Raw genomic sequence first — 14,619 nt, forward strand, 5'->3', positions numbered from 1 at the left:
ATGCGGGCACACACACATACACAGACACACACAAACAAGTACATACACACACACACACACACAATACCAACACCAACACACATACACAGACACAAACAAGTACATACACACACACACAAACAATATACACACACACACACAATACCAACACCAACACACAGACATACACACATACACAGACACAAACAAGTACATACACACACAAACAAGTACATACACACACACAAACAAGTACACACACACACACAAACAAGTACACACACACACAAACAAAAAGGAGGAAGAACACAATTAGCTTAAAATACTGAGGGCATGTAGTATTGAATAAGAAAAAAAACACATGCCATCCTCATATTGTGTTCTTATGGACAGTGACCCTAATTTATCACCTTAGGAAGAGTTTCTTTCAAATTCTCCAGGGTCTCTGCAGAACAATCTGAGGATGTGGCCAAAGTGTCCAGATCTACCTCTGTGATCTTCTTAACCATTACCTACATAACACAGGCACAGCTTAACTAAACATTGTTTTATTTTTAATGTTTGCACACCTTGCCCCCTGGGCTATATTTCCACTAAGGCTATGCATCAACAATATGCAAAATTGATGAACAAACTAAATTAATCTACATGGAATTCAGAAACTTTCTTATACTGTATATGTGCATTATAAAAACAATTTTAGATTTACATTTATTCATTTTGACACTTTTATCCAAACTATCTACTACAAGCTACTGTGAGGTGGGACACCTGTTGATATTCACTCATTTTAGATCACATAAATAGATTAATGATAAATTGAGCCACAGTTCAGTGACACAGGTTCAAGTTCAGGTGCATATAATCAATGATAATATTACAATAAATAATACAACACAACAACAACATAATATGTTATACTAAGACAATCTAAAAAGTCGCAGCAGCATGTAATAAACGGACATTAGAAAAACATCCAGAAAATAATCCACAGCAACTACGTTCATCTACAGTCAAAGCAGTTCTGTGTAGATTGCGTAAACGCAGACTGACGAGTGTGTTACCTGTAGCCTCTTCCTGTACGTGCGCAGGGATCCGGAGGAGACCTCCACAGGTTCCCTGGCCATCCAGCCCGCCTCCTCCACTAGGGCCTGGGCCGCCTGGGCACACGCAGGGACCGAGGAGGCAGTAGGGGAGACAGCCTGGGGGGTAGGGGGTATGGGGGGTTAAAAACCAGGTGTTTATACTGGTCTTGGCTAGTGGCTAATACTAAAGAGTATAAAAGAAAAATGGGTGAGGTCTTGCATGACATGTATGATGATACTATGTATATGATCTGTTTTATATATGTGCTGTTATATTTCTATCTGTATTTATCTGAAAAAAATAATTAACAAGCTGGTGATAAATATAGAGTAAAAATGGGTTATGGTATTTTATATAAGGTGAACGGAGGTGAATGAGAGTACTGAGTGCCTCTCTATCAAGAATTCCAATGGCTGGAGGAAATTGTATTTAGAGTATGTTCAGGTTTATAAGGTGAATCAGCCGCGACAGACTCACAAATCTTGTGCGCTTGACGAAATCAGCCCACTGCTTGTTGACTTTGCACAGCTCATTGGCCAGGGCAAAGCTGGTGGGGCCATCCGTTGACTCAATCAGAAAGTTGCCCACTTCGTTTAGGTGAGCATGGCGACTGATCCACTCACGCAAGCTGTCCTGTTGTACCATAGAAAACCACACAAAACCAATACTCCAAAATGACTTCAATACGTCTTTTGGAGAATGTTGTACATTTGAAGCACTTGCTTTCAACAAGAAATCATACCGTTACGTTACCATAACATGTGCTAACCTCTTTCACTGTGGTGTCCGTGGCCTCGGTCTGTTGTCCGAGCCAGACCTGCATGGCGAAAAGGCAGTCCCTGTAGGACTCCCAGGCGGCCAGCACCCGGCCCATGGTGCCCCGCGCCGCTATCACGCCTTCAGCATTGGTGCTCGCCTCCGCCTCCACCTCCCTCACCTGTCTGCTGACCATCTGGGCATCGTCCGCTACGGACACGAGGACAGATGGCAGAGACCATTTCACATTTACGTGTTTTAATTTAGCAGACACTTTTATCCAAAACGACTTACGAAAACGATGAGGACTAACAATCAAGCTACATTGCAGAGGAGAACTTGAGTAACAATTAATACTATAACAATAAAGACTAGGTCCTATAGACTAGATCCTACTACTAGAGAATGAGAGTGCAAAAGTGCTAGTCAAAGTATCATTGAAGGAGATAGTGGTAGAAGAGGAAGGAGATAGAAGTAGAAGGAAAGAGGAAGGGAAGTGCATTTTAGGATGCTGTACAGGAGTGCGTTTATCAAAACCATAGTTGCTATCCTGTTAGCAACTTAGTCGGTTGGCAATAGGAAATTGCATTTTAACCAACAAAGTTGCTAACTTAGTTACTTACTTAGTTAGCAACTATGGGTTTGGGAAACGCGCGCCAGATTAAAGCAACAGCAAAGAGTTTTTTATACCTTTTATACAGTGTTCCCCAAACTACGGCCCGCCACCTCATTTTTGCGTTTGCCATCGAAAACGGAATGAAATGTAGGCCTACCTGCAAACATGTAAGAGGCCTATGCTGACTGCATCAGTGCTCAAATTATGCTAAAAGTTTATCAATTAATTGTAAATAACTAACTAACTTCTATTCAAGTCATATTTCTGGGACTTTCTGGGAAAATTATTTCTATTTTGTATTCACTCCTTCAAATGTTCATACAAATTCACAATTCACAAAGTTCTCATCAGGTGAGTGAAAGTTAGAATGGTGGTCATTTCAGATGTTTTTGCCAGCACTTCATAAAACTCTCATAGTTTGAGTTATTTGAATTATTTGTAGGATATTACTTGTTCACAATATGAGCTGTGTATGCAAAGAGTTCAGAGTTCACACATTTTGAATAAAATATACTTTTGGGACTCCCTGCTAATACTTTTGGGAATGCTAAAGTCTTTTTATCAGTATTATTTCATTTGAGCCACATTTTATACTGATATGGCATGATGGCAACATAAACACAGCTAACAATTGTATTAAATTGCAGTAGATTAAATGTAATGGAATATTCAACTAAGATAGACTGCTGTTGTTCACAGCACTAAGCTATTTATGGTTACTGATATACTCAGAGTCTCTGGCCCTCTCTTAGAGCCAGGCATAGTGAGCTGGCCCTCGGAAGAAAACGTTTGGGGACCACTGCCTTAAAATAATGTTTCCAAAATTGTTTCAGTGGTTCATCAACCAGGGTGAACGGCAATTCTGCATTCGCTTCGCAGCCCTCTATCGGCTATAACCGTAGCCTACTATGTAAGTTTGCCAGATCGGGTAGCGGATCTGTAGTTCGATGGAATGAGACATAAGAAACTACAAATTTGACTTGCATCTGATGTCGCAATACATTGTACTTTTATAAGTCATGCAAAATATTCTACCTTATCTGTGGACATTATTATTTGCAAAGCCGGTGCTGGATAAACAAATAGCGTACAACAGAGGGAAAGTTCTTTGGTGTTGCTTTAATCTGTTGATCTACTGTTGATGTATGGACTGACACCTATTATAATTCTCACTTTCACCCACCAAGAGCTGCTTTGCTTGTGTAGGTGCTGGCTGTTTGCTTCAGCTTATGGATTGCAGCCTTCAACAGGGACACCAGACACTGTTTATCCACAATCTCCTGCAATAAGAGAGCAGTACAGACACATCAATACAACAGTACACTCTCAATACAACTGCACGCGAGGGGTAGGCATTAGGCAGCTACCAGCCACTGACAAATAAATGGTAAAATTCACCAGCCACTCAATAGTAAATTATTATTTTGTGTCTGAAAACTACCAGCCACTTCCATACAGTATTTTCCAGCATTTGGCTTGTGGCTAGTGCTGAATTCCAACCCTGGTAGTCAGGCATCTACTGTCTTTACTGTGATTAGGCTACTATACATAAAAGGCAAACCAACAATTTGTGTAACAAGATCATTACAGCTGATTCAGAATGCTGGAGCACGCCTGGTCTTCAATCAGCCAAAGAGGACACATGTAGCCTAACTCCTCTCCTAGTTACTCTCCATTGGCTCCCTATAGTAGCCAGAATTAAATTTAAATCTCTCACTTTGGCCTATAGGACACTAACTGGATCTGCTCCTAGTTATTTTAATTCAATAATCAAGCCTTACATCCCCAACCGCCCACTGCGGTCTTCTGGTAAGCGTCTGTTGTGTCGACCAGTTATGAAAACTGGGTCTAATTCCAGACTCTTTTCTTCAGTGGTTCCATGTTGGTGGAATTAATTGCCCAGTGCTCTCCGTTCCTGTAGTAGTTTTGGGTCGTTTAAGAGGGGTCTAAAGACATTCCTATTCAACATATACTTAGTTGTTTAAGCGCTTATGTGTTATGGTTTGTATAATGTTGTTTTATTTTAATTGGGCTGTTAATTAATTTCACATTCTTGTTTTTTTATTGGTATTCTCCTTAATGTAGTCTTAGCATGTCATTGTTTTTATATTATTGATTGAATGGACATTATTGTTTTATTATTGCCTTTCCCCTTTTTTTCCATGGCTTTTTATTAGGCTATCGATTGAATTGATATTATTGTGTATTATAACTATTCTCCTTATTATATTTGACCTACATTCTAATCTGTTCCCTGTTCAATTTTAAATATTATTATGTTGTTTTGTATTTATGTGTCGCTTTGGACAAAGGCGTCTGCTAAATCCATAACCATAACCATAACCATAACAATTGAGGGCTAGTGAACAATTCCATAAACACATTGCATTTCAAAATGGGTTACTATATGTGGCATCTCATCAGACTAATCGGCATGGCAGATGCAGATTGATCCAGAGATTAGACCTAAAAACACAACACAAAAACACACAAAATCTGCACATTCAAAGCCAACATGCTCTTCATCATACATCTGATCTGATGAAGACCCAGTTGGCTCCTAATGTCACCCTTTGGTGTGAATAAAACAATATTGTCTTAATAGAACATGCCAACTTTACACGCTAGCTACAGGCTAGCTGGATGGCAAATAAGCTAATTCCGCGTGGTGTGTTCCTTGAAGGGAGGAACAGTATGACAGGTGTTTTTTTTTCTGTCCAGCTGGTCCACTCACGTGCCAGTCCTGCAAGAGGGAGCGCACTGCATCCTGGGAGCTGTACGGCCCTCTCCAGGCCTTCAGCCTGCCGTTAAGCTGGCCTAGCAGCTCCGAGACCGTATGCCGCTGCTCTCGGTACTCCAGCTTGATGCCGTAGTACTTCGCTGTCACTCGGGCACTGGTGAACCTGTGGGGAGAGAAACGACAAGATCGTGGTTATATGGACAGAAACAACTCTGTGACACTGTCTCAAATGGCATACTGTACTTCCGTCAGTACACTTTAATGCAGTGTCCTGTGTGTTTATTTGTGGAGTCCGCTATTTGAGACACAGTGTGCAACCTTAAAGGAACACGCTAACTTTTTAGCTATAGGTTAGCTATAGGCTAACTGGTCTAACCCACTTCCAGTGAATTATGTTAAGCTAGGCTAACAGTGTGAGACTGGGTTATTGCACACACAGAGAAGAAGGGGCATATATCCTTTTATGGAGTTCTTTTAATCAGGGTTGTTTGTAATATAATGTATGTATAACATGTCTTGACCACCCTTGCACTGGCAGCAACAGGCTACATCCCTGACACCAAGTTACAGATGTTATGAAGGATACAGCTGAAATGTGCTCATTGCTGTAGTTCATGTTCAATCTGACTGAAATCATTTGCAGAACCTTCACCTAATTCATGTTATGTCAGCTTCAACGGTGCATCTTTTACGTCTCATTTGAAGTCTCAGCCATTGCAATAAAGTGGAAATGTTCACCAACCGTCTCTTGAGCTCATCCAGCTTGTCTGGGGGCACCCACGTGGCCTCGTTGGGGCTGGTGTTGGAGAAGATATGCAGAGTGTTCAGATGGAGACCCATGTCCTTAACAAGCACCTGTGGGAGAACCCAGAACAGCCATGATGACTGAGGGCTCGTGGGAAGGTTTTAGAGCGAGTTTTTGTAATTGTATTAGCATACATTGTGTATAAACCGCAGGACAGCGTTTTATGCAAATAAAAAAAAAACATATTAATACCATATTAACTGCCCCCGAGCAACCTTGAATTGAATTGAAAAAGAGAAAGAGAGAGAGAGTGAGAGAGAGAAGGATAGAGAGAGAGAGAAATTGAGAGAGGAAGAGACTGAATGAGAGTGAGAGCAGGATAGAGAGAGAAAGAGATACAGAAAAAAGAAAGATAGAGGGTGATGAGTTACCTTGAGCTGCTCCTGTTTCTCTCTGGCCTCCCTGGCGGCGTGGGCGTGATCTTTTGCGACTCCTCCCTCTTCCGCTAGGACGGCCTCCACGCGCTGCAACCACAGACCCAGGGTGTCCAGAGGAGCGGGCAAGCACACGTCCAGCTCAGTGTTATACTGCTGCAGCTGCAGGAGACATACCATACAGACTACAGTTACACACACAGACACACACACACACACACACGCTGCAGCCAAAGACCCAGGGTGTACAGATGAGCCAGCAAACTGTTATGCACCTCTACACACATACACACACACACAAACACAAACACACAACATAACCACAGGATAAACAACAAAATGTGACAAAGAAAGCAGCCAGCCACACAATCTGCAGTCTGTTGCTCCTGGCCATACATGTGCATTTATGCTCTATAGATTCCAAATGCATCTCTACTGTCTAGATCTCCTTCACCTTCTGTTCCAGTGTGCTCCAGGCCTGCCGCAGGGCAATCTGCTCTCGGCTGGGTTTGGGGCTGCGCTTCATGGCACTCAGCAGAGGGATTACAGGCCGCCGCTGCTCATAGAAGGTCGAAACGAACGCCTGGAAGGCCTGTGGACATGAAGGTACACACGCAAGCACACACATACAAACACAAACAAACACATACACACGACCCGACACGACACAACACAACAAAACACGACACAACAAAACACAATACAACACAGGGTTAATCATAAAGAACATTCTATTATAGATTTAAACAATATGACATGAGTGGCTTTGGTAGCAGATCTCGTCATGGCTGTGATTTGGTCGTAGACACGAGGCTGGAGGTTGAGTATAAAATGCGGACTTGCTGTGAAAATTCCCAGTGGTTAAAATGATATCACCACTCATGGACCAGTTTGACCAGACTTAACTGCTGTATAAAGTGGCATAGTATCATGAATGTGAGTGCTAACTGAATAGGTTTGTTTTGGTAAACAAACACTATGGACTACATACAGTAACAGCAGAACCTGTAGGAAACCTGTAGGTAAAAGGCCTGAACATACCTGGTACCTTTCTGCATATCCTGCCCCTTCAGTAGAGGACCACACCTCCTCTAACTCCTCATAGGCTCGCTGCAGCCAGCAGGCCATCTCTCGAGCCTTCTGACTGGGTGAAGCCTGGGAATCGGAGAATATATAACGGTTGTTAAAACTGTCGATCAATACTAACTAATTCAACGTATCCATCGTTAACACAGTCTCTTATTCATCGGTATTCTCTATCTTACCTTCACTCTGAAGTTATCTGAACTGCGCGTCAAGCATGTTCAAACAATGCCGTTCACACACAAACGACACAAAATGCCATTTACAAGCACTTTCTTTGATTAACAATGAGACCATTATACAGCTATTAGTGTTTTAAGATAAGGGACACAGAAGTAGCATGTTATCAAGTCTGACACAACAATGATGTTAAATACACAAAAGATGAGTTTTTTGTGAGTTTGTGTGATTGCTGCGCCAGCACAAAGTTCCCAGACCAGTTGCAGGAGGAGAGCGAACGGCATTCTGGTGTGTTCTGACTGTACCTGGTGCAGGGGGGAGGCCGTGACGGCCGGCGTGAAATAGGAAGGCAGGTTGACAGGAGAGAGACACGAGGGAGAGGGTGCAGTGGGCAGCTACACCCAGCAGAGGGCGCCAGTGAGACACACAAGAGGGACAGAAGGCCAAAGTGAAAATGAGGAAAAAAAAACAGCAGGAGGAAGACAGGAGGAAAAAGATGACCTGAGAGTGACCATGGGAGAAGGCTTACCTGAATGTCATCATCAGGTGAGGGCATGTCGTTGGAGTACTGCAGAAACTGGGCTACATAGGTCATGATGGACTTCTCATCAGGGTCACTCACATCAATGTCTGAGGAAGGTCAAACCCAATCAGAACCACTGCAATGTTGAGGGTGTCAACCCTGCTTTATTACAGTATGCAAAGAAAAGGTCCACTGACCTTCCCACCATGTATATACTGTCTAAGGCAATACAATGACTGTTTGGAAATATCCCAAACAACCACTAGCATGATAATCATACTTAGCGCCTTACTTCATCACACTCATCAAACAGTTTCATTCATCATGATGATTATTGTATGTGTGTGTGTGTGTGTGTGGGGGGGGGGGGGGGGGGGGGGTGCATTGGCTGGTTGATTGATGATATTGAACGGGTTACATACAGAATAGACACATTCATTCCATTACACATAAACATAATAGCCACAGGATTGACACAGCACATCACATGTACCCCCTCCCTCTAGCCCACACACACGTGCACATCAGATACAAGGCAGAAAGCACCAGTTCCATTTGTAGTGCTCTTAGCTACACCTCCCATCTGTCTAGCTATATTGTACACCTATGCTGTCACCCACCCTCTGGCTCTAGCAAGCGGGGGATGTGGAGCTCCTGCTCAGCCAGGCGGAAGGCCTCCTCCAGGTTCTGGAGAGCGCCGCGGCTCTGGGCCCGCGGCAGGTCCACCAGGTCAGGGCGCAGGGCGCACAGGATGGCCAGGAAGGCCACGCCACTCCTCCAGCTGGACTTGAAGTCCTTCACACTGATGGAGCAGCCAACCCTGAGGAGAGGAGACAGAGAAAGACAGGAGACAGAAAAAGAGAGAGAGAGAGAGAGAGAGAGAGAGAGAGAGTCAGATATAGACAAAGATAAATACATATTTTGGTTAACTTTAAGCCTGGGAGAAAAAGAGAAAGTGCTGAGAGATGAGTGAAAAGAAAAGAGAGAATGAAGGAATTAAAGGAGTTAGAGGAATTAAATGAAACGGACAGTCAATTAATGAGTGAAAGTCCAAAAATTAATGACCAAATGAACAAATGTTTTGATTTAGTAAAGTGATGAAACATGAATGGATGAATGAATGAGTGGGCGAATGAATGAATGAACTAATGACTGGATGGATAAGTGAACGAGCGAGCGAGCGAGTGAGTGAATGAATAAGTGAGTGAGTGAGTGAATGAATGAATAAATGAATGAATGAATGAATGAATGAGTGAGTGAGTGAGTGAGTGAGTGAGTGAGTGAATAAGTGAGTGAGTGAGTGAGTGAGTGAGCGAGTGACTGTGTGACTGAGTGACTGAGTTGATGAATGACTGAATGTCCAGTAACACTTTACTTGACGGGTGAGTTCATAACACATTCATGGCAGCTGTCATAAACTGCACATAAAGCATTCAAGACTGTTTCATGAGACATGACTCAACATTCATAATAAACCTTTCATGAATGTGGAAGACAGAACAACGACAACGACAAAAAGTCCAACAATCGCAAAGCAGCATTGCCGTTTTTCTCTCCAGCCTTTGTAAATATTTCATGAATATCTTATGAAGTCTACATCGAATGTCACTATACTACTACTGTGAAGTATTCGTAATCACTGAGTTTAACACTGGGAGGTAGGCTAAACTAGCCTACATTCAGCTGACCCTTATTTGTTAACCTGGAACGGTTGGACAATGAACATTCCCAGTAGCAAATGATGAGAAAATATCTGCAAAGGTTACATCATAAAACAAATAATGTTTTATGAAACAAAAATTATTTCCTTGACCATGTCCTGTCTTTTTGGCACTGGAGTAGCCCATTGACTCAGATGTGACGTGATCAGGTAAGAGGTTTGGAACAAAAACGGCAATGCTGCTTTGCGATTGTTGGACTTTTATTTTGACAAGTTGTCGTCGTTCTGTCTTCCACATTCATGAAAGGTTTGGAATGAATGTTGAGTCATGTCTCATGAAACAGTCATGATCATGAATGCTTTATGTGCAGTTTATGACAGCTGCCATGAATGTGTTATGAACTCACCCGTCAAGTAAAGTGTTACCGATTGTCCCGCGTAGACTTACTTGTGGCACTGGTCCCTGACCCAGAGCAGCAGGGCCTTCTTGGCTGAGAGGCGGAAGCGGGCGTGCAGCGGGGAGCTCCGTCCACGGGGCACTGGACTGCCCCCCGGCACCGGGCTGCTGCAGGCGGAGCCGGGCAGAGAGTCCAGGCTGGCCAGGGACTCCAGGGATGAATGCCTGGAGCCGAACGACAGGGTGCTGGCCAGCTCCTCGATCTAAGGGACAGAGACACAGACAGGGTACAACAGTGGGTAGTGAGTACAGTATATGCTTAGTATGAACTTATTATATCTGGTCAGCTCCTCGATCTGAGGGACAGACACACAGAATACAGTAGCCTACATACTACAAGTATAAGTGCATATTTAAGTTTTTAGTATTGACAAATTACATCTGGCTAGCTCCTCAGGCACAGAAAAGCAGATGTTAACCTATTTATGTGTAATATTTATCTATCTAACTAGTTTATTCTATACTCTTCCGTTCATTATCATTTTGATTTTATATTTTGTAACAGGCCTCAGGGAGATGCTTCACCATCTGGTTGTTTCACAAAAAGACAATAGTGAAAGTGTTGTTCAGCAACCACTGAGGCTACTAGATTAAGAGACTAGTGGAACATGCGTGTCTAAAGTAGGACACTGAGTTACTAGCTCCAGCACATAAGATTTTATCTCACACATCTAAAAATCAACATATTAATAAATAGTCTTGTATTAGATATATCATATATAATATATAACACTGTTATAATCAACTTTTGATATTCATGATTTACTCTCTAATTCAGTACCTTTATTCATTGTCATTGCTATAATAATCTCGTGACATTGACCCTAGAGATTAACATAATATCTTTTTATTTTCAACAGCCAAATGTCAAATGTAGGTCAGAATCAGACAAAGAGAGACAGAGACAAAGAATGACATAGAAAAACGAGGACGAGAAACTGCATTAAAACCCATTGTCATAGCTTTCACTGCATTCCTGCTATTGTACTATCACTTGTCTTGGGTGAATAGACACACATTTTCCCAGAGAATCATCGGCGAAACTACATTGATGACACTTAGCCAGCCTCAGGACATATCATCTGAGACATTTAGAAACTGCTAGAAATTGATACAGGACAATAAAATGAAAAAAATCATACAAAAGAAATCTCTGCTCCCCTACAGAATATAACAGTCTCCATTGACCTGCCTAATTCCATTCCGACCCGTTTGCCAAGTTTCAACAGTAATCCTTTGGGGGGAAACACAAACTCCAATCAAACACAGGAGTACAGGGTGGTGACTCAGCATACTCAGCTAAGTATGGAAGAGGAATAAGGGGAAACTGAATTACCTTTTTTCTGCTGAAAACTGGTTTGAATGATATGTGACTTGCTACATGAACTAACTGCATATCTATATTGGTGACCAGATCTGACCAATACAAAACCAAATAAAAATGACAACACACATCAACACTGCATTGACGCTTTCACCTAGTTTCAAGCTACTTACATGACAGTGCAATATGATAGTCCAGATGAGACCAAGCACAATGGATGGCCTGCCCTCAATGAGATCTGGGATGTTGATGTTCACCAGCTTGACCTGAATACAAAGAGGGGCGGCAGGGTGAAGGAAAACATGTCACAAATACTATAGCCCCTGAACTGGACATGAGTTGTGTATTTTTGTTCTGACTTAGCCTTGAGATGGACTGTAAGGTAAAATGTCAGATTAATTTGAAAATAGACAGACACAAGCACACACCATGCAAGCTTACTTTAACACAAAACCATACTAACTCTATGCTTGCTTCTGCCTTGAACCCCAGACGTGAACCCCAATGTGACTGTTTTAAGATAAAAAATACTTTATTCATCCCGAAGGAAATTTGACAGTCTCTTACCGATTTAGTCTTTAAGAACTTCAAAGCTGTCTCAATGTTTCCTCTGTGTTGAAAAACACCATGGCCCCTCTCTCGTTTCTGTGTGGAAAAAAATCAAATCAAATCAATGAAAGAGACCTGCAACCACTAACAACACTAACAACAACAACAACAACTTGTAAAACATTTTACTGGGGGGGGGGGGGGGGGGGGCTCACTAACCACCACCAATGTGTAGCACCCACAATGGACAGAGAGAGAGAGAGAAAGTGTGTGTTTGTGTGTGTGTCCGTGTAAAGTGTGTGTGTGTGAGAGAGAGAGAGAGAGAGAGAGATACAGTCAGCATTAATGTTATCATAAGAGAAGTGGCATTAGTGTGTTGGGTGGGTATTCTGCCTGGGCCTTTTTTGGACAGCGGTGAGTTTTGGTCCAAAGGATTCCGACTCACCATCCGCTGACCGCTCATCACCTCCAGGAGGTCCAGGAGCCGCATGCCGTCCTGCAGGTCTGTAAACAGGTCCTGGACCACGGTGGGTGGTGTCCTCTGGAGTGGACCAAATAGGAACGAATACAACAACAAATCACATACTGGACATGGGTCCTACAGCAACAAATCACATACTGGACATGGGTCCTACAGCAACAATCACATACTGGACATGGGTCCTACAGCAACAAATCACATACTGGACATGGGTCCTACAGCAACAAATCACATACTGGACATGGGTCCTACAGCAACAAATCACATACTGGACATGGGTCCTACAGCAACAAATCACATACTGGACATGGGTCCTACAGCAACAATCACATACTGGACATGGGTGTAGAAACCAGCACCACAGTCATTTCAATTCAATTCATATCTTCATACTATTATGGATGGATGATAAAAATGTAGACATCAAAACACCCACCCAACATCACTTATGAAGTGAGATGTGAAGTACCCTTCAAAGATACTGAACCCCGTGCAAAGGCATTTTTTGAGATATTGAAGACCTCCTTTATCATCCAATAAACACCTGCAGATCTGCACAGGTTAGCACGTCTGTGAGGGGCGTGTGAAGTCGGCCTGATTTGAAAGGGGTGTGGATGGAGGTGGAAGGGCACTGCAGGCTCAGGTTGCAGCACCCCCCCTCCGCTCCAGCAGAGTGTTCCTCCTGGCTACTATAAATACCCCCCCCAGTCCCTCTTGTCGTCATACCCCCTGGGTGCCAGCTCGGGGGTATAAAGAACTGCGTCTCCCAGGCTCGGGAATGGCTAGTGAGTCAGCTCCTCTGAGCCTCTCTCAGACGCTGCATCAGGACAGGTTTACTGTATGTGACACAGAGACCCTGGAGGCGGGGGGGGGGGGGGGGGGGGGGATTTCCGAGTGAGGTGTGTTGTGCTATTGAATGGCAATGTGATGCTGTAAGCACATGTAAGAGAGAGCAAACTGGGGGAAATGAATGGAGATTGTCTTCTGTAAGCTGGATTTACAGACGGAACTGGCAGCAGTGGTAGTATAGTGGCCATGGAACTTGACTAGCATGTAGCAGTAGCCAAAAAAATCATGCATATGATTCCTGGCTGCCATTGTTGGTCCCTGCAATTGGTATCTGTAACTAGCTTTGGATAAAACATCAGCTAAATGCATAAATAAATTAATTAATAAAATAACAATGATTGCACAGAGAACTACGAACTACCTGTATGAACATATACTGTTGATCTGATCACAACAACAAAAGTATTAAGACTAGATTTCCTAATACTTGCTCATGTCATTTACGACATCAACACTCCATTGACCTCTCACCTTGTTTCACACTCTCACACACCTGCATTCACGCATGCATGCAGGCAGGCACACACACGCACACACACACACACACACACTCACACGCACACACACACACAGAAGTGTGTTCAGAAGTGAAAACACTTCTGAACACACTTCTGCTGCTCTTACATAACTTGCACCACTATGCCACTTGCATACTTAGGTCAAACAGAACTACCTCAGCCATTTATTGGCCTGACTTTTGCACTATTATATTGACTGTCTACTGTATGCACAATTGCACATTTTCAACTCAAATTTTGCTGCTCTTATTTTCTTCATTGTATGTGCCTTCTTATTTTTACTTTTTATATTGTTTACTTGAATGTTATGTTTGTCTGTGGACCTAATTGGTCAAATATGTCTTGTCTCCACCGTGGGATAGTGGGAAACGTAATTTCGATCTCTTTGTATGTCTTGACATGTGAAGAAATTGACAATAAAGCAGACTTTGACTTTGACACACACACACACGCACACACAGAGGTCTCTGTTGGGGGTACATCTCACATACCTTGGAAAGCTGGGCATTCATCCAGTTGGTGAAGGTCCTCTTCTGGATCTGTTCCTGTTCCACTGTAGGTGGACAGAAAAACACATGTTTGTACAAGGCTGGATCTGGTCACAACGTAGTCAGCTGCTGCCATGCTGTCGGCTATTGC

At 42.9% G+C, this 14,619-nt stretch overlaps 1 protein-coding gene across 2 annotated transcripts in view; it reads right to left on the reverse strand.

Moving 5' to 3' along the window:
• LOC121711914 (nesprin-2-like) overlaps window positions 1-14,619 on the reverse strand; it is a 140,106-nt gene that overhangs the window by 118,300 nt on the left and 7,187 nt on the right. Inside the window, exons 2-19 of one of the 2 annotated variants that reach the window (XM_042095795.1) lie at window positions 14,472-14,533; window positions 12,578-12,673; window positions 12,151-12,228; window positions 11,757-11,849; window positions 10,251-10,462; window positions 8,763-8,962; window positions 8,149-8,249; window positions 7,925-8,014; window positions 7,398-7,511; window positions 6,811-6,948; window positions 6,354-6,518; window positions 5,920-6,032; window positions 5,172-5,340; window positions 3,621-3,717; window positions 1,835-2,031; window positions 1,543-1,698; window positions 1,044-1,181; window positions 390-491 (exon numbers count right to left, since the gene is read on the reverse strand). In XM_042095795.1, coding sequence (XP_041951729.1) covers window positions 390-491; window positions 1,044-1,181; window positions 1,543-1,698; window positions 1,835-2,031; window positions 3,621-3,717; window positions 5,172-5,340; window positions 5,920-6,032; window positions 6,354-6,518; window positions 6,811-6,948; window positions 7,398-7,511; window positions 7,925-8,014; window positions 8,149-8,249; window positions 8,763-8,962; window positions 10,251-10,462; window positions 11,757-11,849; window positions 12,151-12,228; window positions 12,578-12,673; window positions 14,472-14,533 — 2,321 coding nt within the window. The remainder of the gene's footprint in view (window positions 1-389; window positions 492-1,043; window positions 1,182-1,542; window positions 1,699-1,834; window positions 2,032-3,620; window positions 3,718-5,171; window positions 5,341-5,919; window positions 6,033-6,353; window positions 6,519-6,810; window positions 6,949-7,397; window positions 7,512-7,924; window positions 8,015-8,148; window positions 8,250-8,762; window positions 8,963-10,250; window positions 10,463-11,756; window positions 11,850-12,150; window positions 12,229-12,577; window positions 12,674-14,471; window positions 14,534-14,619) is intronic. The other variant, XM_042095796.1, reaches the window with a different exon arrangement.

This window comes from Alosa sapidissima, chromosome 6 (assembly GCF_018492685.1).
Source record: "Alosa sapidissima isolate fAloSap1 chromosome 6, fAloSap1.pri, whole genome shotgun sequence".
Taxonomy (NCBI): domain Eukaryota; kingdom Metazoa; phylum Chordata; class Actinopteri; order Clupeiformes; family Clupeidae; genus Alosa; species Alosa sapidissima.